Genomic DNA, 27,664 nt, shown 5'->3' on the forward strand with positions numbered 1-27,664 from the left:
AATGCAAACCCACTTCCCCCCCGTTAGAATCACAGTGTGAATAGAAACCTAAACTGATAATAGTCTGAATTTCTTCCTGGTGACATTTACAAGAAGCCGCAGATGAATAAACATATTCCTCTAATATCACTAAAACAAAGAAATAACTTCAAGTACGTCATTGTCATCAATCTAAATGACGTGTGTGTTTTTGTGAGAACGAGAGGCAGGGGAGGGAGGGAGGGGGATGGGGGTTGAAAGCACAGGTTGATGAATGAACTACTGAGTGAGACTATAAAAGGCTGCGTCCACTGACCAAGAGAGAAGAAGAAGAAGAAGAAGAACCAAACGTGGCTCACAACGACGAGAAGAACAGAAAACCTCCAGGGAAGCAGCAGCAGCAGGAGACCCGAGCAGATCGGTGCTCCCCTGACCCAGACCGGCTCCGCTCGTCCACTCACTTTCAGGAACAAGTGCAAAAATGCTGTGGAGATTGACTGCTGCCGTGGCCGTGGTGTGTGTCGTTGGCATGTGCGGCTGTGTGAGGGCGGATGTCATGAGCAGGCTGATCGCACCGAGGGACTACGGCGTGAAACTGTGCGGGAGGGAGTTCATCAGAGCCGTCATCTTCACCTGCGGAGGCTCCCGCTGGAAACGAGCCACAGGGGGCGACTCAGGTGGGTTCCACATCCCGACGCTGGAAACATATCCACAAGACTAACTGTAAATTCTACTTTTAGATGAGATGATTGAAAATAAGGTTTTCTAATGACAAAAAGGTGTAATTCATCACCAAAGATAACATTATGGTTTAAGATTTAAAACCAAGATTTGAATCTACTGTGGTCCATCTCAGTTTTGAGAGTTAAAACATTACATGGTCAGAAGTTGATAGTTTGGCTGATTTGAGGAGCTTCATATTTCAGCACCACGGCTGATATTATAAATTGTTAATAATAACATGAACCCTTTATTACCATTGTTCCTCCAGTAATCACCTTAATCACCACGTCTCTATTTACCTTTGACGTGTGATGAACAATTATCTCTGACCTCCTGTTTGTGCGTTTCCTCCAGATTCTTTCCAGTGGAGTTCTCTCAGTGACATCACAGCGGGGGACAGCAGCCTGCACAGCTGGCAAAGTGGCGCCGAGCTCCCAGAGAACCGCTCTCCTCCCCAGGTCGTCTCCCCTCACTCCCTGGCAGACCTCCTGGCTCTGTACGCGGCCGCAGGAGAGCGACGGCAGCAGCCGCTGGAGAGATCTCTGCCGGCCACACTTTTAGGCGAGCAAGATGGGAGTCCAGAGGCAGACGACTGGACCATGGTGAGCAAGAAGAAGAGGAACTTTTCTCTGGGTGTGGCGGGGATGTGCTGTAGCCAGGGCTGCACCAAGAATGATATCGGACGATTGTGCTGAGTTTTGGAGGAAGAGAGAAGAAGGGAGGAGGAGGAGGGAGGGGGTGATGTGATGGACAGTAATAGACAGATGTGGGAAGATGGAGGAGAGCAAGTGCACATCTATTTATTCTCAGTCATGTCTTATTGTAAAAATCCCTGTGTCGTCATATTTTTATTTATTCTCCATATTTTGTCCCGGAGATCCAGTTCTGTGTACGTTCGGCATCATTTACAATAAAATTGAAATACTGTGTAAATAGGAATATTGTGTATTGTCTGTGACCCTTGTTTTAATATGCCTCTGTCGTCTCTCCTGCAAACTGTCGAAGCCAAAACAGGCAAATATCCCAATTTAATGTGGTTCTAAACCCCCTGAGGACACTATTGTGTTTCTTAAACCGTTTCTGACTCAACAACAACCCCTGAACAAAATTCTAAATGTAAATAGATGAAGTTTAATGTGAGAGAAAAAAGCCCCATTTAGATTTTAAACAGTATAATTTTGAATGTCCATAGTACTGCATTAGGTTTTTTTTTTAGTAAAAGTATAAACACTCTTGGACTATACAACATCCGCCTCAATATTTACATCTATGTACATGTATTAAAAGGTAGCTGCATCAGATGACAATCCATTTATTTAAAAAGTGAAATAAAATGGAAATGAATAAAAAGAAAAAATATCAGTTAAACATTCTGTTGTTCACATTTCACAATAAACTGATATTTGATGTAACACATATATCGCAACAGAAGCACCGCAAACAGAAAAGTCTCATTCACATCACACTTGACTCGGATCTTCAGTATAAATATGTCCCGGAGGCTCAGGAGCTCACAGACACACTTTGTCCTCATCAGTGACTCATTCATGCAGAGGGGACCCGTCCTCTGATATGTTGTGTGCCTGCGTGGTTGTGTGTCTCGTCTGTTGTGCACTCAATTAACTTCGGAAATTCCAACCAAAAGAGGCCGTTCCCCAAATTTGAGTTTCCTCTCACGAATCCCGCACTTCATCCTATAACATTTGGCATGTAAAGTTTTAAACTTTTGAAAAATCGAAATCAAACAAGATTATGTTTGACCTGTTTTACAACAACAAACACTTCCCTTCATAACTTTCACCACACTTTTCACATCATGTAGCTACAGGCTGATATTATAGCATTGTAACGTTAAAAACTTCAAACTGTATCTAGAAAATATATATTCATATAGTCATTCGTAACAAAAACAATGTCATCATTTCCCTGGGTGTAATCCCTAAAAAACAACTTCTATTGTCCCCGACATCGTCTGGACTTCGTGATCAAAGAGCTTCATGAGCAGGTTTTGCTGTTTGAAACATTTCAACTCCACGTATTGATGTAAACAAAGTGTTTGTGTTGCACTGAAACTGAACTTCCGCTGCCTCAGCACAAGATGATCATCAGTGGGTCATGAGTATCTGCCAAGTCCAGGGTCATGGCACAAATAGGACTCCAGCTCCACCTGTAGGGATCTTCATAGAACTTCAACAGAGGCATGATGTCCTTCATCAGTCCTACAGTCACATTGTAGCCGAATGGTTTGGGAGCATTTGTGTTTCTAGTGGAATCCTTCATCTTGGAGAGACAGTCTGTGATCCACATTGTTTTTGTCAAATAAACGCTCCGAAATATACTGAAAAAAATATGTATCAAGCAAGAGTCTGGTTTCAGTTACCATCACTCATCGAACAGTCTGTTGGGAATCCCAACAAGTCGCTGCTCATTTCCCAATAATACAAATCCAAAATAAAAGGTCGGAGTTATTCACAAAATTATGCTTGTGTGCGATTTACACAAGTTACTTGAACTGCAGGAAATATTTGATCCACAAAAAGCATTTCCTTTCTCCAGTCAATGACTAACGTATGAAACAGTTTATCTCACTGTGAAATGTTCTCACGCGTCATAAATGATTTGTTGTTCGGTGTCGAGTGCTTGTTAATGAGGCTGAACAGGAAGTGGAGAGCAATGAGAAGGAAACAAGTGAGTCAGCCTCTGGACTGAACTGCTGCGGTGGACACATTCATCCTCATCCTTCCTTGGCCTCTCGCACCGACTCCACACTGTTGATTAAGGTCTTGAAAGTAGGCCGCAGCCCGGGGTCCTTGTTCCAGCAGTCGGCCATCATCTTGTGAATCTGAGGGAGACAGAAACACAGAGAAAAGGTCAAAGAAGCCAAATCCACACGCGGTGCTTTAAGGTGGAAATGGGTCGTTACCGTTCGGTTTAATGTTTACGCCTTTCTTTGACAGCTGTGGTAGAAACGGACGAGGAATATTTTGAAAGAATGTAATGGAGTAACACGTGAAGCAAAACGTGGTTCCAGTGAACCGTGTGCAACAAACTGTGGTTTTTGGTGAAATGTCTCAAACTGTTTGAATCGTAGGTGCATTTGTACCTACCTTGAAATTCATTATAATAACTCAGGTGACTTTTTATTTCTCGTTATTTAAATGGTCCATTATAAAGTCTAATCGGTCATTTGGTTAATGATACCTGCAAAACTATTCAGTCTCATCTGCACTTTTTGAGAGGTAATTAGCAAACGATTTACCAGAGTTAGTCCACTTGTAAAATTTCTAAGATTAGAATCTAGTTTTTGCTTAATTCAACATAAAATATGTTTTTTTCTTCGGCCTCCAATCGCTCGACTGTTTGATTCAAACATGACTGGGGAGAAAGCATCAGTTTTTCTTGACTGTTGTCGCTGACCTCCTTGGGACAGTTGTCAGGAGCCGGCAGCCTGTAGCCTTGCTTCAGCAGATCGATCAGGTGGTAGACGATCATCTGGCCCTGCTTTTCATTCCCCATTTTGTCCATGAACACCTGGAGCAGAGAAGAATGTTTCAGAGCCGGGTCCTCAATCAAGTGATTTCTCCATTCTAATAACACAGCCATTGTTTTACAGCTTGATTACAAACAATTATGGTCAGAAGAGGAAAACGGTTTCCTGACCGAGAAGTCAAACAAAAAGTGAAATAGTAAAGTTGTTGTACTGCTGGCGGGCTGCAGTTCTTGTCATTGCAAGTGAAGAGTTCGTAGAGGACGACTCCGAAACTCCAAACGTCCGACGCCACAGAGAACTTGCTTTCTGTCAGTGACTCTGGAGCATACCTGGAAAACAACACAACACACGATTCAGACCCACATGACTGCAGTCAACACTAGTACAATCTACGTAGACGGGTATGAAGGAGTGAGATAATCAGATGTACGAAACCAAATCCAACTTTTCTCTCTGTGTGAATCTTAGAATCTCATCTCGAACATGATCAGTTTTAAAGACTTGTGATATTTACCTCAAGTGTAGAAATGCCAGTAAAAGCAGTTTCAAAAACGTGGAAATACTCTTTTGAAACAAATTGCGTGCAGTTTGTCATCCTCACCAAAAGATGGGGCTTTCTCCCGGCTCCCTGACCGTGTAGTACTCCTTGTCCTGCGGCAGCACCTTGGTCAGACCGAAGTCCCCGATCTTCACCCTCATCTCGCTCTCCACCAGGACGTTCCTCGTCGCCAGGTCTCTGTGGATGTAACGCTTTGTGGCCAGGTAGTTCATACCCTGGAAGACAGGAGTTCACTCAGTTGTTGTTACTGCGTGTGGGGGGGGTCGAAAAACTGTTAAAAGGTGATTTTCAGATTTGATTCGATTTGACTTTTCAACTTCTTTTATTTTGACATGCTAGTTACACTGGACCCCAGCAGCAGGAAACTTGATATCAAATCCTCACAGCAGGAGTCCGATTTAACAACCTGCACCTACGTTACCTTGCAAATCTGTGACGCGTAGTGCAGCAGCTTCTTGCAGTCAAAGTGGTCCTTGTGTTTGATGAGATAATCTCTCAAGCTGCCGTAGGGGAGGTATTCCATGACCAGCCGCAGGTTCCTTCGTCCTGCACAGGGAAATGAGTCAAGTGCCACACTTGAGAAGAACACATGACGTGTGAGTGAGTTAGTGGCTGGAGGCTTTCTAAGGAAATCTAGACTGATTTGTTTCACGGACTCGGTCATTGAGACCTTCAGCAGTGAATGTGGAGACTGGGAAAAGGTTTAAATTGTAATTGTGTCATACTTTTGCTTGTCAACATGTCACAACTATAATTTAGTTTTTTATGCGGATCCCCTGTAGTCGTCACAATGCAACAACACCTCTTCCTGGGGTAATAATTGAATGTATAGTCATTTGCATGTGTCATAATAAATCAAGTAATGTTAAAACAGAAACTGGACAATGTGCTCGTACCTGCGCTGTAGCAGACGCCTTTGTATTGGACGATGTTTTCGTGCTGGAGGGATTTGAGGATCTCGATTTCCCGCTCAAAGTCCCTGATGTGCTCGGCCGTGCTGTGCTGCAGCTTTTTCACAGCCACCACCTCCCCGGTGCTGTCCTGCAGGGGGTCGTACCTGCACATCTCCACACTGCCAAAGTTCCCCTGCAGCGGGGAGTCAACGGGAGAACACACTTAGAGATTCAGAAAGAAAGAAGTTCTGTAATTCAATCGCAATCTCTAATAGGATGGAATCAATCAGCCGTGTTGTCAAAAGTAAACAATACACCTCGACACAGAAGGAAAAAAGTTATCTAAAAATGTTTATCACCGAGACATGAGAATGTGAAGCTTTAAGTTTTAACAGATTTTTCCTTTTTTGTTTTGATAAAAAGTGTCTCCATGTTCAGTGTCTGTTCCGTGTGCATGTCTCACTTTGCCCAGCTGCTTGAGAAAGATCAGGTGTCTCTCCTCAAACTGTGCGGGCTCGTGGCTCTCGGACGACCACGGGAAGCCGACGCTTCTCGTCTTGCTTGGTAACATGTCGCTCTCCACCAGCAGCTCGTAGTCTGCAACACGACACCATGCAACAAACCGTTTATAAAACCCTGGATCGATAGTGTGTGTGGGACACGATCCGTAGATCTGCCCGTCAGACTGGAGGAGTGTTAGACTCCCTACCTGGTGTGAAGAGGCAGTTGAGATCTCTGATGATGGCTCTGAAGGACGGCCGGTGCGAGGCCTCGTAGTCCATGCAGCTGTTTATCAGGTTGGCCAGCTCGGTCCATTTGGGAGCCGGGAGCTGGTGCCGGTCTTCGTAGAATAAGATTTTCTGCAAAGGAGAAGAAACAAAGTCAGGAGAAGAGCCAGGGAGTGAAGCAATAGTATAATTAAAATAGTTTATTTAGAATTAACACTTGTACTGCATTATAACAATAATACGAACAATTTAAAGGAATTGTTCAACATTTTGGGAAATGTGATAATTAGTCATCCTCGCGAGGGTTAGATGATAAGAAAGACAAAGGACCCAGTTTACTTAACTGGAAACAGGAAGAAAACGTTAGCCTGGCTTTGTTTCACATTTTCAAATGTTCTACCAGTAGCAGCAGGTCTGAAGTTAAATAATTAGCGCTGCATTCAATTTGTGAAACAAAAGAACACTTTGTTGGTTTACACGTTTTTTTTTTTGTTTGGTTTCCTTTTGAGTAGTGACCTTTTGGAGCGGGTCAGTTCAGATAGCCGGCGGCAACTCCATTTTTACACCTAATTCAACATTTCCCTTAATGTTGAACTGTTCCTTTGTTACATGTGGTTCTCTCAATGCATCCTTTGTGTTTGTGACCTTGGAGCAATCCAGAGTGCTGAGTGGTTTGTCTCCACCACTGCAGATCTCCCACAGCGTCGTCCCGAAGCCCCACTTGTCCGTGGCTGAACTCAGGTTCTGGGGATTCTCAAGGCACTCGGGGGGGACCCATGGGATACGCTCTACCAGCACTGATGAAGGGACATGTATAGAAAAAGAAACAGATACATAAAGGGAGTGAGAGAGGGGAAATACAACGGTAGAAACTGTCCATCAGCGGTCCAAACGATCACACCAAAGGAAAACTTGGTGAATGTTAATCCAACATGGCTTCACATAGGTGTGTGTGTGTGTGTGTGTGTGTACACTTGTGTCACCTTCTCTGGGCAGGACGGTGATGCTGATGCCAGGATCACTGAGCTTTATGAATGGCGGGTTGCCTGTCTTGCGATCCTCCTCTCTGATCAGAAGGACGTTCTTGGCACAGACGTTTCCGTGAATGAGGTTCTTCTCCTCCTGTGTGCACATGTGACAGGGACCACGTCAGCTGTATGGTGTGGAGGCGTTTCTCATTTCACTATTCTGTCTGAAAGAAGCTGGCGTGTTTGATCTGCATGAGTCAGCGTGCTTACCAGGTAGTGCATAGCCCAGGCCAGCTGCTTGGCCACTTCCAGTTTCCATGTGATGTTGACACAGCTTTTATTCTTCTTGAGGTAGATGTCCAGCGAACCAAATTTACCATACTCCTGCACCATCATATCTGACACGCAGGAGAGAGAGAGAGAGAGAGAGAGAGGATTTTATTATTCAAGCTATTACCCGTCATCTATATCTTTCAAACATGATGTCATCGTCCATATTTTGGTATCTGGTTCAGTTTTTATTTTTATCTGGCTTCAGTCATGTTCCAACTGACACATTCTTGTGAACTGCTATAAGCCCAACAGGAAAGTGTTAATGACCCTGCAGAGAAACCGACAAAAACCTTGGCCTTACAAACGGTTTGTAAATCACTTCCACACTCTTCCAACATATGCATCATTTCTTTCCCGTCTGAAATCTGGAGAGTTGTTTCCAGATCTTAATCCGGTCGCGCTGGAAGGTCCGGGCAAAGCACAGAGCCGGGGTAGTGGGTCAGAAACCTTATATCCTCCCTGTTTGATCCTCCATGTTGATTCCTCGTTGGTGTATAACGGACCACCTGACTCTGTTTTGTGTTGTTTTCAGCATCTCTCTCGTTTGTAAACACAGATCTTCAAACTGTCCGGTTTACAAGCCACGGGTGAGAATATCCACCACAGAGCACTCCTTTGTTACATCTCTGTGTGTGTGTGTGTGTGTGTGTGTGTGTGTGTGTGTGTGTGTGTGTGTGTGTGTGTGTGTGTGTGTGTGTGTGTGTGTGTGTGTGTGTGTGTGTGTGTGTGTGTGTGTGTGTGCTGTAAACTTACTCTCATCGCCGCAAACACACACGCCGTAGTTGAGTATTAGGTGCTTGTGGGCGAGCTGGCTCATCATGCTGGCTGCTTCAAAGAACGACTACAGGGGAGAAAATAGACAGAATTTGATTCAAAATGTTTATCTAATCAGATCCAGTCACTCCCTCATTCAGCCCGATGAAGAACCGACCTCTGAATAGTTGCGATGAGCCTTGTCCAGAATCTTGATAACGATGTCCATCTCGTGAATCTCTCCGTAATCTCTCAGCTCCTTCCTCACACCGCAGAAGATCTTGGTGAAAGTTCCTTGGCCCAGACTTTCATTCTAAAACAGTTTTAAATATGATGTTAAAAACCTGCTTGGGAAAGGATGTGAGTAGACAACAACATCTTTTGTAAGGATAGACGTTAACACACTTACTAAATGTGTATGGGTATATATGAGGTTGCTCTAGCGTTGCTTCTGAGATTGCGGAAGAAAACGCGAGGATGGTATGTGAGGCCCTTCAATGATCACTATCCCTACACTGCCGCTACTGTTCATGCACGAGTTATATCTTGCTGATGTGTCACATTCATTTCTGAAGATGTGCACGACTGATGCTTACTCGTACACTCGGTTAAAAGTAAATATATCTCCAGCCTAACCAGAACTCTACCTTAGACCTAAACTGTATACAAGGACAGATTACCCAATTTAAAAAAAATAGAGAATCAAGTGAACCACAGCTACTTAGTTTTTCATAATGAAAAACAAAAAAAAAAATGTAATGCCTCTTTACCATCTTATAATGTTATTTGATTAACTTTCAGCAATGTCAAGTTTCAAAGGGAAATCTTTGGAAACGTGCACCAGACTCTAAAGAAGCACCAGAGAGTAACTTATTCATTCATTAAATCTCGGTCATGAGAACCGAAAACAAACTCAATCAGGGCCATCCCCCCCCCACACAGACACACACGCCTCCACTAAGTTGTGACTCACTCAGCTAGAACCAAAAACCACATGGCTCTGCCTGCTTCACATCTCACTCAATAAATATGAGGTCACGATGTACAAGTTCTAAAAAACATGACGATGAAACACTAAATACACTAAAACACGAAGACTATATTGTAAAGCAGGAAAAACCCTGAGCGCTTTGATTACTGGAGCTGCAAAATTGTGGTTTTCCTGTGACAGACCTGTCGTAGAAAACATCAAGAGCTCAAACAGCTGAAAGAGTGCTGAGACGGAAATGGACAAACCACTGAGGTGAACGCATGAGACGCTGTCACATGGATTCACGCGACGCACACGGGGACTGCAATTGATGATTCTGAGCTACAATAGGAAGCCTTTTTGTTAACTGTGGTGTCCTCACTGAGCCTGCACGAGTCCCTCTTGTCCCCCTGAGCTGTGGCTTGGTACCTTGTACACGAAAAGCCTGCGTCAGTATACTTTGGCTACACAATTGGCGTTCGTTCACAATTAGAAACAAGAGCCATTTAAATACGGTTGTAAGCTTCTAAAGATAAATATGTGTATAATAAACACTTCATCCAATACATGAATCCATCTTATTAAACCAAAATTTAGGTTATGTTAGTCTGTGTCTTTTGCTGAGACAAAAAGCAGGAAGTGAACGTGGGTTATCTTACGATGGTGAGGTCCTCTTTTCGAATCTTGTGGAAGACCATCTGGCTGACATGTTTGTGGAGGGAGGGCGTCAGAGGAAGCTCTGCCCCCTGGTTATTTCTACACACCAGCAGGTTGGATTTTTCTTTAAAAAACAAAAGTAAAGGTGGACAGGGGTTACGATCCGTCACTCACATTTAGCAGTAAAGCAGGGTTATTGTGACTCTTTAAATGGCAAATCAGAGTAGAAATGAAGCTACTTATTAAACTTGTATTGCTTAATCTAGAGCTCTTAATTATCAGCATGAATGAAACCTGATTGATTTTTATTTGTTCCCTGAAGTCAGGTAATTTGGCTCATGATGTGAAAAGAAGCCGATATGTAACCCATCAGTTTTTCTATGGGTTAAAATGTGATACTGGGAGCATGCAAACCAGAAGTCGCTCAGAGAAGGAACTCATGTTGAGGATTAGGAGCTAATGTGCTGAATGAATTTAGAAACCCAGTTATAGCTGCATGGTGTATTTTGTCAGAAGTTGGACAATCATGTAATTAAATCCAACGGATCAACAAATAGGCTGCAGACATGACGGAACAAAGAGTTGTTCATCTTCATTGGCTTGAATCCAATTTATTAAACAAACTTTTCTTCTAAAAAAACTCATTTTTATATGAACAAAAGATTGAACAGATGTGAAAAGTTCCCAGCTGGACTTTGAAGGAAAACTGCTGGACTTTTGGATATAAATATTTAGATATTGGATTGTGCAGATTGTTTACGATGTATGTTTTATTACTTTATTACTACGCCAATGACGTTATGTCTGCATCTGTTTTTGCCGAATTAAGCAATAACAACTGAGCAGAATTCCGCTCAGACACTTTGCGGAGGGTCGGCGCATAACTCAAGGTCGAACCACTTCAATTTGGGGGCAGATTTAGATACATGGCCTGATCCAGGATAATTTGTTTCACTTCTTTAACCTGATGAGATGCAGTGTGAGCTCTCGGAGCCCCCCTTGTCATTTAACTTGTGTTAATCTCTGTAGGGATACACATCTGCATGTGTACAGCGTGGTCCTGTGTGTGAACACTGACCTTTGTGGCTGGGGGGGCAGCACCTGGTCAGCTGAAATGTGTATCCGTCTGTGCGCAGCGCCTCCTTCTGATAGCAGTGCAGTAGCTCGCTCAGTGAGCCAAAGCTCCTCTTGGCTCCACTCAAAATGTACTCTCCTGACTCCATCCTCATGATCTGACAGTGCTTATAGTCCACCATGGCTTCATACTGAAAGTCAAAGGAAAATGGATGAGTCAACAGAGAATTAAGACAGTTGAGTTGTGCTGAGTCACTCTTCAGTGTCAGTAATTTTATTTCAGTTAACAGAAACAGACACTCATGCAGCCGTTACTAGAACATTTTATTCCTTACCTGAAATAGGACTATCATACCAGAGCACTACATTTAAATTGGAGTAGTAATAGTGTAATGGCCCTGCTTGTTGTGTCAGCTAATGGAGGAGTTAATCTGATAGCATGTGGGCTGAAGCAGAGACCAGGTATTTCTACAGTCATGTACTTCACAATTAACTTCTTACCCCCACAACAAAGGACATGAAGTACTTGTCGTAGTCTCTCGGGCTGCAGCGGAGGATGTACAGGCCTTGATGGTTGCCAGAGCGACGCAGCTTACCAATCGTAAAGTCCATCCTGTGATCAAAGAGACACAATGTGTGTTTGTGCATGCGTGTGTGTGGGTGTGAGTACATGTGTGATCTGATTGCATACGCTGGATACTCACGACACAGGACCGTGGTAGTAACTCTGAATGCACTCCAAGAGTCTCGGGGGAGCCACCTCTTTACAAAGGTAATGATGGGCATCGGCCACCAGTCTGTAATATCCATCAACTAATGACACAAACGACAGAGCCTCCGATAGAGAATGAAACTCCAGCTCCTTTGTTGACATCGACAAGGACACAGGAATCAGAAGAAGAAAAGGAACCATTCAGCACCTGATTTGAATTTAAACCACTGTATACATGAACTTTTCAATCTACATTGTCATGATAGTGTCAAACTAGTTGTGATAGTGGTACTAAGTAAGTTGAATTGTTCTTCTTTATGTCCTGAAACTACTTGCGTGTTTAAAACTGTCTGTCTAACTTTGTCGCTGCTGTAACAAACCACTTGAGCGCTTAGCTTTAACAAGAACGAGGTTACGAGGAAGCGTGTCCCTGATATAACTAGATTGGATTAAAAGTAAGCAAAGTGAACTAGCTAATAATCTTGACAGTGATAGCGGACGATGAAGTGGATGATACTTTACCAGGATCTTGCTGTCCTGTCTGGTCAGGGTAACAATGCGACTCTCTGCTGATCCTTCCTTATTAGACTGTTTCACGCTGATGTCAATCACCTCTGAGAAGTCACAGAATGTTTGTAACTCCTGGAGATGCAGAAAGTACAGAACAGCAGTTTGTGTTAGATGAGGATGTATGCACACACACATGCACTCTTATTGTTACGGGAACTTGGAGCCCACTCCTTGAGCTCCATCTATTGGTAAAAAAAACAGTCATGATCATATCACACTGCTGCCAATTGGTAATGTGCAAATGCATTACCAAGGCAACATGAGCCGATCTCCTGGTCCTCACCTCCTTTGCTCCCTCCTCCTCTTCCTCCTCCTCTTTCCCTTTCGACCACTGGATGCCCTTGTTGCCCATGACAACGATGGTCAGCTCGCGCGTGGACAGGCCGGTGACCTGGAAGCGCTCGGAGAAGAGCGAGGGCAGCAGCGTCTCCAGGTTCATCAGGTATTTGAGCTTGAGGTTACACACAGTGGCCTTGCAGTCACTGAACTGCTGGATGAACTTCTTGAAGCGATAGCGGATCCTCTTCCGCGTCAAGATGTTGTACTCCTGGAGGCGGCTCCGCATGCACCTCGGCAGGAAGGATTTGTAGCTGGAAGCGGGGAGAGAGGACGGGTTAGGAACAAAGAACAATTAACAGGAGATACCACACAACTGTCCATAAAGGAATTGGATAAACTACTTATATGAGTATATACAGTGCATGAGCTTTGAACAGATAATACACCCAACATTTTCAACTTAAATATTGTCTCTCACAGAGATAATTCATTCAGCTGCATGCACACACGTAATGAAACTATCTTCATGTGTCCAGTGAAGCCTGTCGCACTGCTGTGAAATCGTTATTCATAGGCTGTAGCACATGCACACCAGTGTAACAGAGAGCATTTTACATAATTTAGGGAGGAGAGTGTTCAGAGTGAGGCACGGACTGGAGCTGGGATTTTGGTGTAGACAGAAGCACAATTTAATGTTTTATTTTCTACTTCAGATTTCTGCACTTATCTGACAGTTCTGCCATTAAGATGATTCTATCTTTGACACCATTCGTCCTGCCCTAGCTCAGATTACATATTGTCACATTATGGTTGTGAGCATCCTACCTGGTATCGTTGTAGATGTCCACAGGGGACTGACCGTTCTCTTTAGCGAGCCTCATCATGTCCAGCACCGCCATGCCCAGACACTCCTCCTGGGACTCGTGGCTTACCAGGATTTGAACCCAGCCGTTAAGAAAGTCACTACGCCACTAGAAAACAAAATGAGGCAAAGATACACAAAAAAATGATTAACTGATCAGGTCCACACAAAAAAAAGGAGTAGGTTGGATGTGGAAGGAGAATGTTAAACAGATACTAAATACAGGGGAGTAACTGGCTCAATTCCCATGCCTGTAAAGTTCACTTAATTCCAGCAGAGTGTATATGGAGCATGATGAGCTCTTGGCAGATTTTTCATTTATTTAATGATCCTGTCTTTCTGCAGTACTTTAGTCAACTGCTTTTATTTACTTTAAAAATACATTCTTAAAATCCACAGACACACACACAGACACTGTAATCGTGCATAGACAGACAGACACAAACACTGACGTGAACTCTAACATAACCTTGTACTAATTATGTGAGACTTACACACTCTTGCTACCACTTCCTGTTTTCTCAGTCTACAGAGAAGAATGGGTTGACATGACAAACAGACTGTAAGAGAGACATGGGGAAACAAGGACGTTTTTTTTTATCTCTCACCACCATGTTTCTCTCTCTCACACTGAAAACAATGAGGGGGCAATAGTCTTGAAGATTCTGACCCCTAGTTTGCCCCCAATAACCCAAATGACGTAGACTAGGAATGCATTCGAATTTTGAAAAACTAAATTACAAAGTCAGAAAAAATATAAATTACACTTAAAAACACCAAGTACAAAATCAGTACTTGAAGACTGACCTGAGAAAACAGGTATGCCATCACACAATCATCCATAACCGGGCTCTCCATCCCCTTGGACACACCATAACGATGGGCATAAAATGAACTGCTGTTGTTGTACCAGCCAGGAAAATAGTATCTGGACAGACAAGAAGGTCAGAGAAGTTAAAACAAAGAAAATTAATTGTGAAAAAATCTGAACCTGTTTAAAATATCTCTACCTTATTCTGAAGTGCAGGTCTTCACTTGCTGACTGGTTGACTTTAAAGATGTGATTTGGAGGGAACCATATCCGGTCACTTTCCCTCATCAGGCCAAACAGGTTGAAGAAGACTGGAGCAATCCCTGGAACGAGTGAGTCAATGTTTACTATAATACAGAACAGGTTGTGGTTACGCTGGTGCTAAGTCAATGTACTTCACAGAAGATTGATGTTGTTCCTGCAGTAACTGTAACAGATATGAGGAAGCAAGTCAGCAGTTTTTCCATTTTTGAGTCAGTCTCTTTTTACGCAGGCATGCAGAGCATCCTGCCCGTTAAACATGAAAAGGGCCTACTCATCTACTCCTCTTGTATTCAGGTCTAACAGAGTTGCCACTAATGACTGACAACTGGCCAATATTTAGACATCAAGCATATACTGTCACTGTTTACACACACAAACCCAGCTTGTGTTGTGGTAGCAGAGGAGACTGCAACTGTTTCGACAATAATTCTTTGGAAGACACCAGGAAGCACTACCCAAAATGAAGCAATGGTGTGTGGACAGGAGCGCTGTGTAAGAGGCAGTACACTCAACCACAACAGAGGAAGTCAAGTCAAAGTACACACTAGAATGGCACTCAGTTGAGCATATACCCCTGCCAAGGCCTCTTAAATTCAGTCAGGCTGCACACACTCAAAGATATCGGTTCTTTAAGTTTGCCTGATATCTTCTTGATATCTTGAAAATAAAAAAATAAAACCTATCTTGTAAAGTAAATATTCTGGGTCCTCCCTCTTGATCAAATCCCTTCCTAAAGTTCTTCCTGGGCCCATGTCCGACCTTTCCAGCAAGTTTTAGGAAAATCAGTTCTGTAGTTTGTGTGTAATCCTGCTAACAAACTCAAAATGAGTTTGGGTCCATTGCATTGTATTTTATAAAGCTTAATAATATACTCATAACATATCTTACCATTCAAAGGGTGGGCTTTGAATTGGCAAAAAAAAATTCCGACTACCCTGCTAACTCATCCCCCAATACAAAGAGTGACCAGGTAGAGAAAGCTCATAGAAAAACCTCACATGATTATTATTTGACGCTGGTTAACATATGAACAGGAGACTGGGGGAGTGAGACAGCTGGAAGGAAAGGTGGACTGTAAAAAAAAAGACAAAGACAAGTAGTGAGTAGGAAATTACAAAGAATTGAAAAAAAAAGAAAAGAAAAGAGGAAGATAAAAAAGGGAGAGAGAAGGGTTTGTTTCTTATCGGCTTGAGAGGGAATGAAGCAAGAGAGTGTGGCAGAAGGAGATAGAGTGAAGGCGGAGCGGAAAACAGACACAACAGTCGACAACTTCCTGATTTGAGTTCGCTTAAAAGAGAAGGCAAAGACACACACTTAGGAATGCAGCTCTAACATTATCCACAATTTTCAAACACATTTCCTAACCAAGGCAATTCTTGTGTAGAAACTGTTTTTTCTGGAGGGCAAGTGATGGGATAGTTGACTGGAATATGATCATTCACATCATACATGTTTATAGTTTATCAGAATTTAAAGAAAACTCACAGGCTGAAGATTCATCAGAAGGATTTTCACCCTAATAAACAATAATACAATACACTTTACATTATAACTGAAGGAGACATGTAAATTAAACCTTGCAGTAACCAGTCTGTTTTATTATTTACTGTCTTACCACTTGCTTGACTGGTATATGGGTCATTGACGTGACGCCTATATTTTCTGTCCGACTACATTTTCTCAGTTAAAAGAAAGGTTTAAATACACCAAGAAATATCATATATATGTACTACCTCTCCCATATATGTACCCAATGTAATTTTCCTGAAAAATATTAGTTATTTGTAATGTTTCTGTTATTTAAGGTGTCAAATATCATGTGGTGCGACCGTCCGGCCATGACTGCCGATGGAAAACTTCTTTGAAATTACTCTAAATCTATTCAAATTTATTTTCTACCCTATTTGGCATGATTTCCAAAGTTTTTTAGTACTGTACAAAATTGCATAGGATTTGTATAAATATTTCCATCATAGTATACAAACAAACTTTTTCCGATGATGTCCATTTGATGAAATATCATGTGGTGCGACCATCAAGAAACAACCAATTTGGGACTTTTATGCTGAAATCCATTCAAAGACAGGAAGTTGCATCATACACCATTTTGCCAAGGACCCATGGAAGAAAGAACAGGTTTGTAACTCTCTCTCAAATTTGGAAAAAAATAACCTTTTTAAGAGCTGGTATGTAGTTGCCACATTTGGATATCATGTGGTGCGACCTCTAAAAAACTATGAATTTTAAGTTATTTCCTAAAATATATATTTTGATCATACATTTCATAGTGACCTTTTGTGCTAACTTAGCTTGTTTTCTTTAGGAGTCCAATTCTGTGCCTGTTAATTTGGACTGAACTAGAAGTTATCATATGGTGCGACCAAATATCGTGTGGTGCTGGGATTAAAGTAATGCCTGTGACTTAAACCAAGTGCACCACATTTACAGGTAAAGTTTAATGAAATGTTTGTTCACAGCTATGTGTGTTGCACTTCAATGTTTGTGAGTTTTTGTTTATTAAAAATGTATATATAATGTTTGTGTTCATAAAAGTTCTATCAAATTTGAATAAAACCTGGTTTTAATACATTTTTTGAATGGAATTTATTGTTTATTGGTCTCTTTAAACAATGGGAGGTTTTTATATCATTTGGAGCGACCACTTATCATGTGGTGCGACCAATAATAGCAAGACCTGTAATAAATTCTAAGTGAAATATAATTTTTTTGTGGCTGAAATATTAATCACTGATGCAATATGCATAAATGAATGAATTTTTTTTACATTTTTTGTCAGTTTTATGCGCTCTACAGGAAAAATAAGTCTGTAAACTACATTTAACAAGGAGACTGTGACATTATAGAATAAAAATATGAGAATTATTTAAAAAAAATATTTCTAATGACTTTATAGTTTTGTAAAATTAAAAAAAAAAAAAAAAGCATATTAAGGAAATTAATTAATTTTAAGATAAATCACGGTCGCACCAAATGACATTTTTTAAGGCCACGGCCAATTCATCTAGGTGAAAAAACACTAAAATCAATTAATTTGATATTCTTATATGATTTTATGTGTGCACAACATTCTTAATGTCGGAACAATTATAATAGATTTTACTGTTTTTTGTATTTTAAAATTGGCCTGTTGAAAATCCTTATACGTCATTGACCCATAAGTCTGAGCCAAGAATATCATGCTCCAAGCTTAAAACTGTAAATCCCTGACCAATGGACACTGACCCCAGCTATATATATATATATAGCTACTAGATATACGCTCCAAGAATTGCTGTAAACAAGGAAAGACATTTATATGTAGAGAAGACATTCTGTCCTAAAGAAAATCAAGTGCATAAAATGTCTAAATAAGGCATTGGGCCACCACATGCTGCCAGAACGAGTTTGAAACTACATGGAAACACAAACAACATTATTTGGTTTGGCAAAGGTTAGACATAGCTTGTTGTTGAATAAGTTAGAAGTTACAGAACACATTTTGTCATTGCTTGATTCAAATGTATTACACAAATACCACAGCTGGCTATTGGGACGGATGCTTGGTCGTGCATGAAACTCAAACACAAGTTTCAAAGACTATTTATGGCCTGGTCCAAAATCAACACAGACCAAAGTAATTATACAAGTAGCAACTTTTGCAACCTAATATTTAAAGGTGTGTGTACTGGTTAGTTTAATACAAATAAAAAACTATTTTATTTGGCAAAGAAGGAAGATAACTGGACAAAATGGAATGCAGGAAAATGGAATCACTTGTTGTGTGTGTGTTGGGGGGTGTTGGTGGTTAGGTCGACCACTATACCCTCATTCTGAATTTGATGGCTGCAACACGTTATTGAAAAAGATTTTGGCATGTTTACTACATCACGTTTCTTTTTAACAACACGCACTAAGCGTGTATTTTATTCATTTTTCACTTGTATCATGTAAAGTCTGTTTTAAACGGATGTTACTAAACAATGATGATGGTGTAATGTGTGTTGGCAGACATCATTACTAAAATCCACGAGAAACTCACCACAAGCTTTTGCCGCAGCGATGCACAATTCCTCCATGACATAATCCCCAGATGGAAATGTGAGCACACTTTCTGAGTCTGTGGTCCCATTCCCTCCTCCGGCCTTCCCCAGGTAGTGAAGGTGGACAGTGAGACAGGTGGCGTCCTCGTCCTGCTTGTGGTTTGGTTCCGTGGCCGGGTCTTGGTCAGGCTGGAGGCCATTGTGCTGCACTGTGGGACCAGTGGTAGGCGGGTCCATGTCTGTCAGCAGGATACAGGCCATGTGCTGCTTAAAACACACATTCACCTGTCAGAGAGGAAGGAGGTTATCTTTAGTGAATCCAGAGGCAACTTTCTCACTCACCATAGTTTACAGCCCCTAGCTGTGTCACATGGAAAGTAAGGCTTTGACATTTTAAGTGATTACTACACTTCCAATCATGGGGTGTGACTCAAAAATTCTGCTTTGCTTTTCACATTTGAAAAAAGCTGATTTTCAAGTACCTGCACTTGAATGATATTTCACTCCAGTGCATTTTATCACTATGTAATGTACATCTCTATAAAGAGCAATCTGCTCTCTTGTATTGATTCTCTTCTTTAATCAACTACATTTAGTGAAACTAGTCGGGTCAAGATCAACCACTAAAAGAAAGTGCAGTTGTGGCTCTGTCTGCCCAGGGGCCACATTATACCTGTTTATAGCAGCAGCTAAAAGTATTGGAACTAATACTAAATGAATACTGAATGTAAAGGGGGCAAAGAGTTAACAGAAACTCATGTTCAGTGTTGTAGAAATCTATTGTATCAAAATTGAGTTACCCGTATAGGAATGATCTGTTTAATCCAAAGGCTTGAACAGCATGATCCCTTAACCCAGTTACAGTACAAGAAATGTCACAGTAACCTGATATAATATAATGTAAGCCTAAAGGAGCATGCAGTATGTCAATCGAATTTTCATTTTCCAAAGCTATTAATTGTAACTTGTAAAAGAACCTATATTAAGTCTCTTTGAACTTTTGGCTTAGTTATGTCCACAGGATATTGTTTTTGACTTTGTTCTCCTCTTGATGTTTGTGTGCTTTGTTTGTTTATCTCTGTGTTGTTATTGCTGCACTTCCTCTCTATGGTTTTCGACTCTTATCAGCTGATAGTAACACCCTTGTTTGTTTGGGCCACCTCATCTCAATGGTGTGAGAGCTTTTGAATGTGTTATTGTTCTGTAGTTCATATGGTCTTCTGGGCCTTAGCCTGAATCATCCCACATTTGGATAATCGTCTCCACCGTACAGGACAATGATATGTAATGAATTTTTCTATATTGAATAGTATTTGTTTCCTTAAATGTTTACGAGCCAACCTAGATTTTTAGATGGAAACATGACTTGTTTAACTGTAAGAGGACTAAGAATATAGTAAAAAATATTGCATGTCATCTGCGTCTGCCACCCTAATGCCTCCGGTAATGAGAAGCAGACTCTTAGCGTAGAAGTACATACCAGACGAGTGAGTCAGTTTCAGTACTTTAATTCAACACTCATAATTGTCTTCACAGATTCTGTCTACTGTGTAAAACCTCCTAACAATGGCACTAGCTCCAAAGAACATACAATCCTAACATTTTATTGCAAATACAAGCAGTCAAAATGAGTTTTCTCTGTTGGGTGTGGAAGACAATATGAATGGATTCAATGTAAAGGATTAAAAACATTGTTACAGGATCTTGGTCTAAAGATGTGTGCACGTTGATCCGCAGCTCAGGGTTTTGTGAGGCTTTTCTCATCATGTAAAGTTCAACAGTTGTTTGTTTAGAGAATCTGTGTTTGTCAAGAACCAAGGACAGTGAACATACGACATATATATTGATCCAAAGCTGCATAACTTTTCTATGATGAAAAGAAAATATGGTACAGAGATTTGTATAAGGCGAGGATCTATATGCACAGTTGAGTTCAGGTACTTTATCTGTAACTGTAAAAATTAACAATATATTCATTTGGAAGAAGAAAATCTAATCTGTCCAATATGCTGTCTAAATGATGCAGGTCTATTTGGTTTTCCTCTGTCCCTTTTATTGCCCCGTTTTGTAAGATAAAAGAAGAAAGTGATTATGTAACTATAGAGGCTGCATAAAGATTTGGCTGTTTACATTATGAAAACATAAATTATCCAGTTATCTGGCAAAAGCCTGGGAGAAAAGAAAGAATTGCTCTTTATCGAGTCAGCCCACAGATATGTAACATTTCTTGCTTTTTTGAATTTGCTTTGCAGTAGGATTTGGATAATGTCATTTTCTGCATTAAGTAGTTTATGGTATTAAAGCCCGAATTTGAAATGAATGACATATTTTTGTCAAGCCTCTTCTTAAAATAACCTCATCGATTTCCGGACTCGCTGATTAGCCTCCACTCCACCCCTCTGGTGCTGTGGTGCAGAGAGAGCACAACTGTTTCATCTTAAATTCTCTCTGGGGATTTTAGTAGGATTTAATAATTCAAAAAAATTCTTCCAAGTTGCACTATTACCATATTTTTGTGGTCAGATTCAGGCCCTGGGTCATCGGTGGCTGAATCATGATGTGGTTGTTTTTTGCGTTATTCACTGTACATCCATTACATTTTGACAAAAGTGCAGCTGTGACTCAAGGACACTGATCTGATGGTTAAATCTGTCCGACTACAAGGGGAAGTTTCTCTGTCAGTGCAGATATCTATTTTTCCAATTATCTAGAACTTCATCTTATGCCATTTTGACTCATACTCAGTTACGTCATAGGAAAAAGAGCGGCAATGCATGTATTTACAGGTAGAACAAATTAATCCTGCTCGGTGCAACTGGAATATGATTCATTAAAGTCTTGTCAGTTTTAATTCTTCTGTTGACAGGCCATATTTCTCTGCAGATATTTGATTAAATGTTCATAGTTTATATTTTGAAATCTTATTCTGGCAGGAGAAAGACTTTTTGGCCAATGATCACCATAAACATAGAGAGACACGTAATTTGTATAGCCAGCTGCTGATCGGGTTGATATGCAAATATTATGGTCAAACCAACACAGGCTGAAAACTGAAGATCCAATGCTTTGCTTACCATGTAAATAGTTGCCATGTTCTCAGTGTTTGTTGCTGCAGGCAGCTCTACACTTTGCATAACCTTGAACCAGTCCAAAAAAAGGTCTAACATGGCATAACAAAGGACTTCTAGCTGTCTGTACTCATACTAAACCGTAACATTTACATGTAGGCTCAGTGTTGCAGTAGTTTGCACTGTTGCCTGACAGCAATAAGATTCTTGGGTTCAAACCTGATGCGGCAGACTGGCGACCTGTCCAGTTTGGATTGGCTCCAGCCCTTAAATAAGCCTCAGAGAATATATATAGCTGTTAATGACTCTAACTTGATGATGGTTAACCAACCTAATTATGTTCTGGAAAAGATGAGGATTTATAGGATAGGTTTTTGGGGGGAATAGTAGGTGTGCTTGTTGTGATGCAGCTAATAAAATGAGAAATTAGGTCTCATATAGACCTTCTGTTTTTTAATCCTGATGCAATCAATGACGCATGTAGAACACAACCTAAGTTAAAAATGCTGGCAGTTACATTTTAAGTGCAATTTAACTGTAGCATCATTCAGTGCTTGACCTACTTTATGTAGGGTACAGCATATGGACGTGGACGTATTGTTTTTGTTTACGAGACGCCAGCTGCTGAAGCAGCTACCTACACAGTAGGAGACCTTTGAGAGAAGTTTGAGAAGAATACAGGCAAACACTGCTCTCTTACCAGTGTGTTTACACACCCTAAACGTTTATCATGAGGCAGACAGGCATAGAGTTAGATCAGCTCCTCACTGGGTCTTATCAGGGCCTCGGTGCTACTACAGGTCAGGGCTATCATCTCGGACACATTTTTTAAGTGGCTCTGCTCGACAGCTGGCCACTAAAAACACTACTTTAATTGCACTCTTGATATTTTCAATCAAATTATTTTTTTGATAGCCCATATTCACAAATCATAAGTTGTCTCATAGGGCTTAACAAGTCAAGTAAATGACAAATGATTCTGCAACAATTCTGAGTTTTCGTTTGATTCGTCTTGAGCAATGATACAAAGAAAATCCCCGGATTCAACCTCTTCTGTCTGTAAATACATGATGGTTATTAGTAGCCATCACCTTTTCCTGTAAGACAGGAACTAAACAAAGGCCAATTACCATGAGACATATGATAACTCCGCCAGGGCTACAGGATTCCAAGGTGGCTTTCATGGGTGCTTCATTCATCACAGCTTGAGGGCCGTATGTCTACTAATACCAACACATCAGCACATCACCCCCAACACAAGGCCTACCACAAAAATGAAACAGAGGACAACTCTTTATCCTCTGAGCTTGGTACACGGGAGCGTGTTGTAATCAATCATCCTGCTCCGTGTCTTCAAGTCTGTAAACAGCTGCTCTCCCACTGGCACATGATGAAAATACATCTTTTGTCTGAGGGGTTCCGAGCAGCGTACGAAATGGGACTGCACAGCAAACACGAATATGCAGTGAAAAGGCAAAAAGGATATATAAATGCTGGAAAGCAGTGTAGTGTGTAGCACTTTGTGCTGCTGTGGCAGGGGAGGAAGTCGCTGACTGCCTGATTGTACAGCCAAACAAGACTTTACGGGAAGTCAGAAATTACTGGATGATACCTGTCATAACCAGACATTGATGATGGTCTGATTCGATTTTCATATCCCTCATCTTGACTACTAATAGCTCACAAAGAACATTGGTTCAATTGAGGGATGTAATGTTGAGTCATTGACCAATCACTAAGATGAGAGCTTGGTGGCTAAGGTTCACAAGCTCCTCTGTATGAATGCTTACCCACTTCCCACTTCCCACTACATTGATGTTACACTGTGGTTGTTTCAGCATGTTGGCACTTCCTCTAAAGGTGTCTGGGAAACACATCCAGACAGTGCACCTCCCCGGTGTACTTATAATTAGAACTCTGGTAAACCACTCTTCCTTTTTTACACTCTTTATTTTTCACAGACATCGTGCTTTCTTGTGATTTTCTCTTCGGGGAAGCACCTTTCATTACGAAGGCACATTCTGTGTTTACTCTTTTCCCACAAGAAGAAAGAAAAGAGGAGTGGATAAAAAGCATCACACGCAGCTTAGTCAGAGAAACGTCTCATAAAGCTGAAGGTTATCCACATGTAAATATAGCAGTTAACAATAAGATCAGTATGAGTATTAGAGCCATCATGAAGAAATAACATTCTAACATTTCAAGAATAACTATGTTATATTGCAATAAGTATGAGAATAAAGTCATAATACTATGAGAATAAAGGAAAATCACACTTCGTCTTGAGAGACAGTCGATGTGATTCTTTCCTCAAGAGAGACACAGTCTCTTGCTAAATCGTTTCCAAATCCTGATACTTCTGATAATGTGGTGCTGATGATTTGAAGTATTTCAAAATTAGTGAAACCTTTAACTTATAACAAGATGCTACACATTCCTCGTTTTTAATGCAGGCTTCTGGCTGATCTTCTGATATCCCGCCTACAAAATTACACGAAGCCTGAAATTACGACCTTATTCTTGAAAGCTCTGTTATTTTCCCCTTAAATTGGCCCTAAAGTCCATTGAAGTTCAGCCCTGACACAAAAGGAAAACTGCGTAGGTTCCACTGAAGAAGTTAAAATAAATATTTGTGGCCATTGGAGCAGAAAATGCCAAAGCCTCTAGTGTGCCCTTTAAACATCAGGCATTATTTCAATTTAAGGGAAATGGGAAACACGTCTGCATTTTCCTTTCCCTGCTCCAAACTGTTGGCTCCAGCTTTGTTTGAAGGACAGAGGCGCTTTATTGAGAAAGGGCTCTGCATTAGAAACACCTCTTTTGAATTGATTTAACCTTAAGTTATGGAAGAATACACATGCAAATAACTGTCACATGTGTTGGCAAAGCTCTTCAGTCACACATCTTTCCCTTAACCACACGGCACCATAGTGTGGTATGTTTTCAAAACAAGCTCCAAGTCTCCCCATGATCCGAAAATCAAAGATTGGGCCAAACGTTATGTTTTGCGAGAAACAGTGGGAAGTGGAAAAAGCTGGAACCTTGCTGTTGCTGCTTGTTCCAGTTCAAACCGAACCGACTCCTTTTGCCTCTGTTACAGCCACTTAAAGGGATGTGACCTGAATAGAGCTTGGGGAGAAAGTTGCACATGACGCGATAAGTGTCTGCGTGTCAGTGGCACTGATCGCATCATTCCAGCAAATAAATAAAATAAACATCTAGAAGGGCTTTGAAAAGAAACCCAACAAATTGCACGAACCTAATTCGAAATAACACGGTCACATACATATTTGTTTGGAACATAAACAGGATAGTTGCAGCATGTATGACTCTGGAATAGACATGAGTGCTAAGTATAGTAAATAATGGCTCCCTCAGGCCAGCAGTCTCCTGAACCGCAGCTCACTGTCAGTTCAGAAACCAGATGAGTCTCAAGGAAGAGGGATGACTAAAAATAAAAGCTCGAAAAACCCGAGCAAACACCCTGAAGTCTGAGCTGGAAACTCAACTGACTGCTCTGCGGATGAATTGAACTTGAAATGAATGACTGGTGATCGAAAACAGTTGCTGATCATTTTCCTGTCGATCAACTAATCGATTAAAGGCTCTAAAACCAAACAAAAGAAGGTGTGAGTGTAAACGAGTGGAGTTTAACCCCATGTGTTGCTTGTTAATAACTTTGTATTAGTACTTAACTAATGTAATAAACTTTTGCAGATGTTTATGTGAACACTTCCACGTTGTTGCGCATCGACAAGAGGCGCAGGCAGGGACGGGACCTCTGGCGTGCTAGGCTAACTGGTGTTTTACACAACAACAACAACACGGACACACACACACTCACTCACACAACACTTACTCCGTGTTGTCTCCTGCTTCGCCGCGGGACCTGGACTCGGGGAACCCGCTGGTGGAGTTCCCCGGGGGGACGGGACGGGCTCACGGGGTTAGCTAGCTCCGGACCTAACGGCTAGCTGTCAAGTGAAGTACCGCTGCTCTCCGTCCGTCTTCAACGCTTCTCCTCCGGGGCATGGCTCACTTTAACCTCCCTGTCTCTCTGAAGCACCACCTCATTGTTGTGACTTTCCTCCTCCGCTGCGACGGCGCTCCGGTGCTCCTCCTCCCCGGCTCTCCTCTCCGCTGTGTGGGCAGAGGAGCGGCTGACGGCTCGGTGATGACAGAGGATGGTGGAGGATCTGAGGGCGGAGCAGGTTGTCTCCTCTTGGCTAGGGTTAGGGTTAGGGTTAACCCTCACACCCGGGGCTCCGCTTCTTCCGTGTTTCAGCTCTATCTGCACGTGAATGTCACAAAGTCCGCATACTCTAAAGTACTGTGTAGTTTTAAGGTACTTGTACTTTACTCGAGGTCAGTTTACACATGCGTGTATTTGGATGGAGTGTTGGTATTATTGTGTTTTCTTTTCACCACAGTTGGTTGAGGATAAAGTGATTTAAAGTAGCATCACAGTCAAAATATCAAAGATAAGTAATATTAATATAATTATCGTTGTTAAAGTAGTAGTTGTAGTAGTAGTAGTAGTAGTATTACTGTATTCTGTAAATAAAATATGGATGAGGAAATGAAAAGTGATTTTATAGCAGCAAGTCAAATCAGCAAAGATTTGTTGCTTTATTTCTATTATTAGTATTGTTGTTGAAGTCGACGTAGTAATAGAACAGTAGTAGTTGTATGTATGTATTCTGTAAATTATGAACAAGGAAATGAGAAATAAAACACATTTTTCAGGCAGCATCACAGTCAGCTTAAGTGTTGGACAGCTCTCTCTAGCTCCTTAAAACTACTTTGTTTGCTTTTTACTATTATTATTATTGTTGCAGTAATAGTAGTAGTAGTAGTAGTAGAAGTAGTAGTAGTAGTATTAATGTTTAATGTAAATGAACTATGCACAAGGAAATGAAAATTGCAGTTCCTGTTTAAATTAGACTACAGGAAATTATGCCTTAAACACTCTTTAATTATGTGCACATGGGCTCATGTAGTTTTATAAAATCTGAGAGATGCCAGTTTGCTTTAGAGAGAATACATCTGACCCTGTTTCTGAAATGGAGACAAATATTAGCAGAGCTGCAGGGGAGAGTATTTTGCTTTGATGTGTAAAAGCCTCAAGCAACATTGCAGTGATAATGTGCCAAATATGAAATCTGATTACTTTTCTTGTAGAGTTTTTTCACATCAAACTGGATTATACGTGATCTCTGAGTCTCAGCTCCTCAAAGAAGAAGGTTTGATTATGGCGTGATGTGATTGTGGAGCTTGTATGACGACCAGTTATTTATCCTCATCACATGTCTCAGCTTTCGGAGAGTCTGTGTGGACTGGAAGACGTGATAAGATAGATAGATTACTTTATTCATCCCCGAAGGGAAATTAATTCATCATAGCAGCAGGTATATTTGAATACAATAAAATACAATACAATAGAATAAAATAAAATAAAAAATATTGAGGTAGAAAGAACAGAAAAAAAACAGGAACACAAGATAAATAGGTAGATAAGGTGCAGTTGCAAGATGATGGTAATAGTACTGATGATATGATGGTAATGTTATTGTTAGACAGTATATACAAATAGTACAGTATATATAGTATATGATATAACATAATATATATATTTATATATGATAGTAATTCTACCAGTATAATAGCAGTATATAGTAATAATGGCAGCAACAGTATATATAATAATAGTAAATATAATAATAACAACATGTACACATGTATAAATATTATATACAAAGAATATACAGAGAGTATGATATAATATGATATATAGTAGAGGTATAAATATAAGTATTCGACTATACAATAGATAATATAATATACTATGAGTGTAAGAATATGTAGACAGTGTGCAAAAGACAATATTATTGTATAAAATGATATATAGTATCAATATGGTTTATATTAACA

The 27,664-nt window shown here is 40.9% G+C and overlaps 2 protein-coding genes across 2 annotated transcripts; one reads left to right on the forward strand and one right to left on the reverse strand.

The window, feature by feature from the left end:
* The first annotated feature begins 246 nt into the window (after nucleotides 1–246).
* rln1 (relaxin 1) lies at nucleotides 247–3,491 on the forward strand. Its single transcript, XM_053410832.1, has 2 exons — nucleotides 247–656; nucleotides 1,057–3,491. Exons 1-2 carry the CDS (start codon nucleotides 461–463, stop codon nucleotides 1,395–1,397), a joined length of 537 nt encoding a protein of 178 aa, XP_053266807.1. The 5' UTR covers nucleotides 247–460; the 3' UTR covers nucleotides 1,398–3,491.
* On the reverse strand, nucleotides 1,999–25,922 carry jak2a (Janus kinase 2a). The gene is made up of 24 exons (XM_053410831.1): nucleotides 25,593–25,922; nucleotides 18,665–18,950; nucleotides 14,561–14,684; nucleotides 14,358–14,478; nucleotides 13,514–13,659; nucleotides 12,693–12,999; nucleotides 12,362–12,481; nucleotides 11,832–11,989; nucleotides 11,629–11,740; nucleotides 11,132–11,318; nucleotides 10,056–10,177; nucleotides 8,605–8,739; nucleotides 8,427–8,514; nucleotides 7,611–7,738; nucleotides 7,356–7,494; nucleotides 7,018–7,169; nucleotides 6,354–6,504; nucleotides 6,108–6,241; nucleotides 5,648–5,837; nucleotides 5,173–5,297; nucleotides 4,794–4,966; nucleotides 4,404–4,521; nucleotides 4,120–4,233; nucleotides 1,999–3,544 (listed from the first exon to the last, which is right to left on the reverse strand). The coding sequence occupies exons 2-24, from the start codon at nucleotides 18,924–18,926 to the stop codon at nucleotides 3,437–3,439; spliced, it is 3,414 nt and encodes a 1,137-aa protein (XP_053266806.1). The 5' UTR covers nucleotides 18,927–18,950; nucleotides 25,593–25,922; the 3' UTR covers nucleotides 1,999–3,436.
* Nucleotides 25,923–27,664: the final 1,742 nt, after the last annotated feature.

This window comes from Pleuronectes platessa, chromosome 19, assembly GCF_947347685.1.
Source record: "Pleuronectes platessa chromosome 19, fPlePla1.1, whole genome shotgun sequence".
NCBI classification, from domain to species: domain Eukaryota; kingdom Metazoa; phylum Chordata; class Actinopteri; order Pleuronectiformes; family Pleuronectidae; genus Pleuronectes; species Pleuronectes platessa.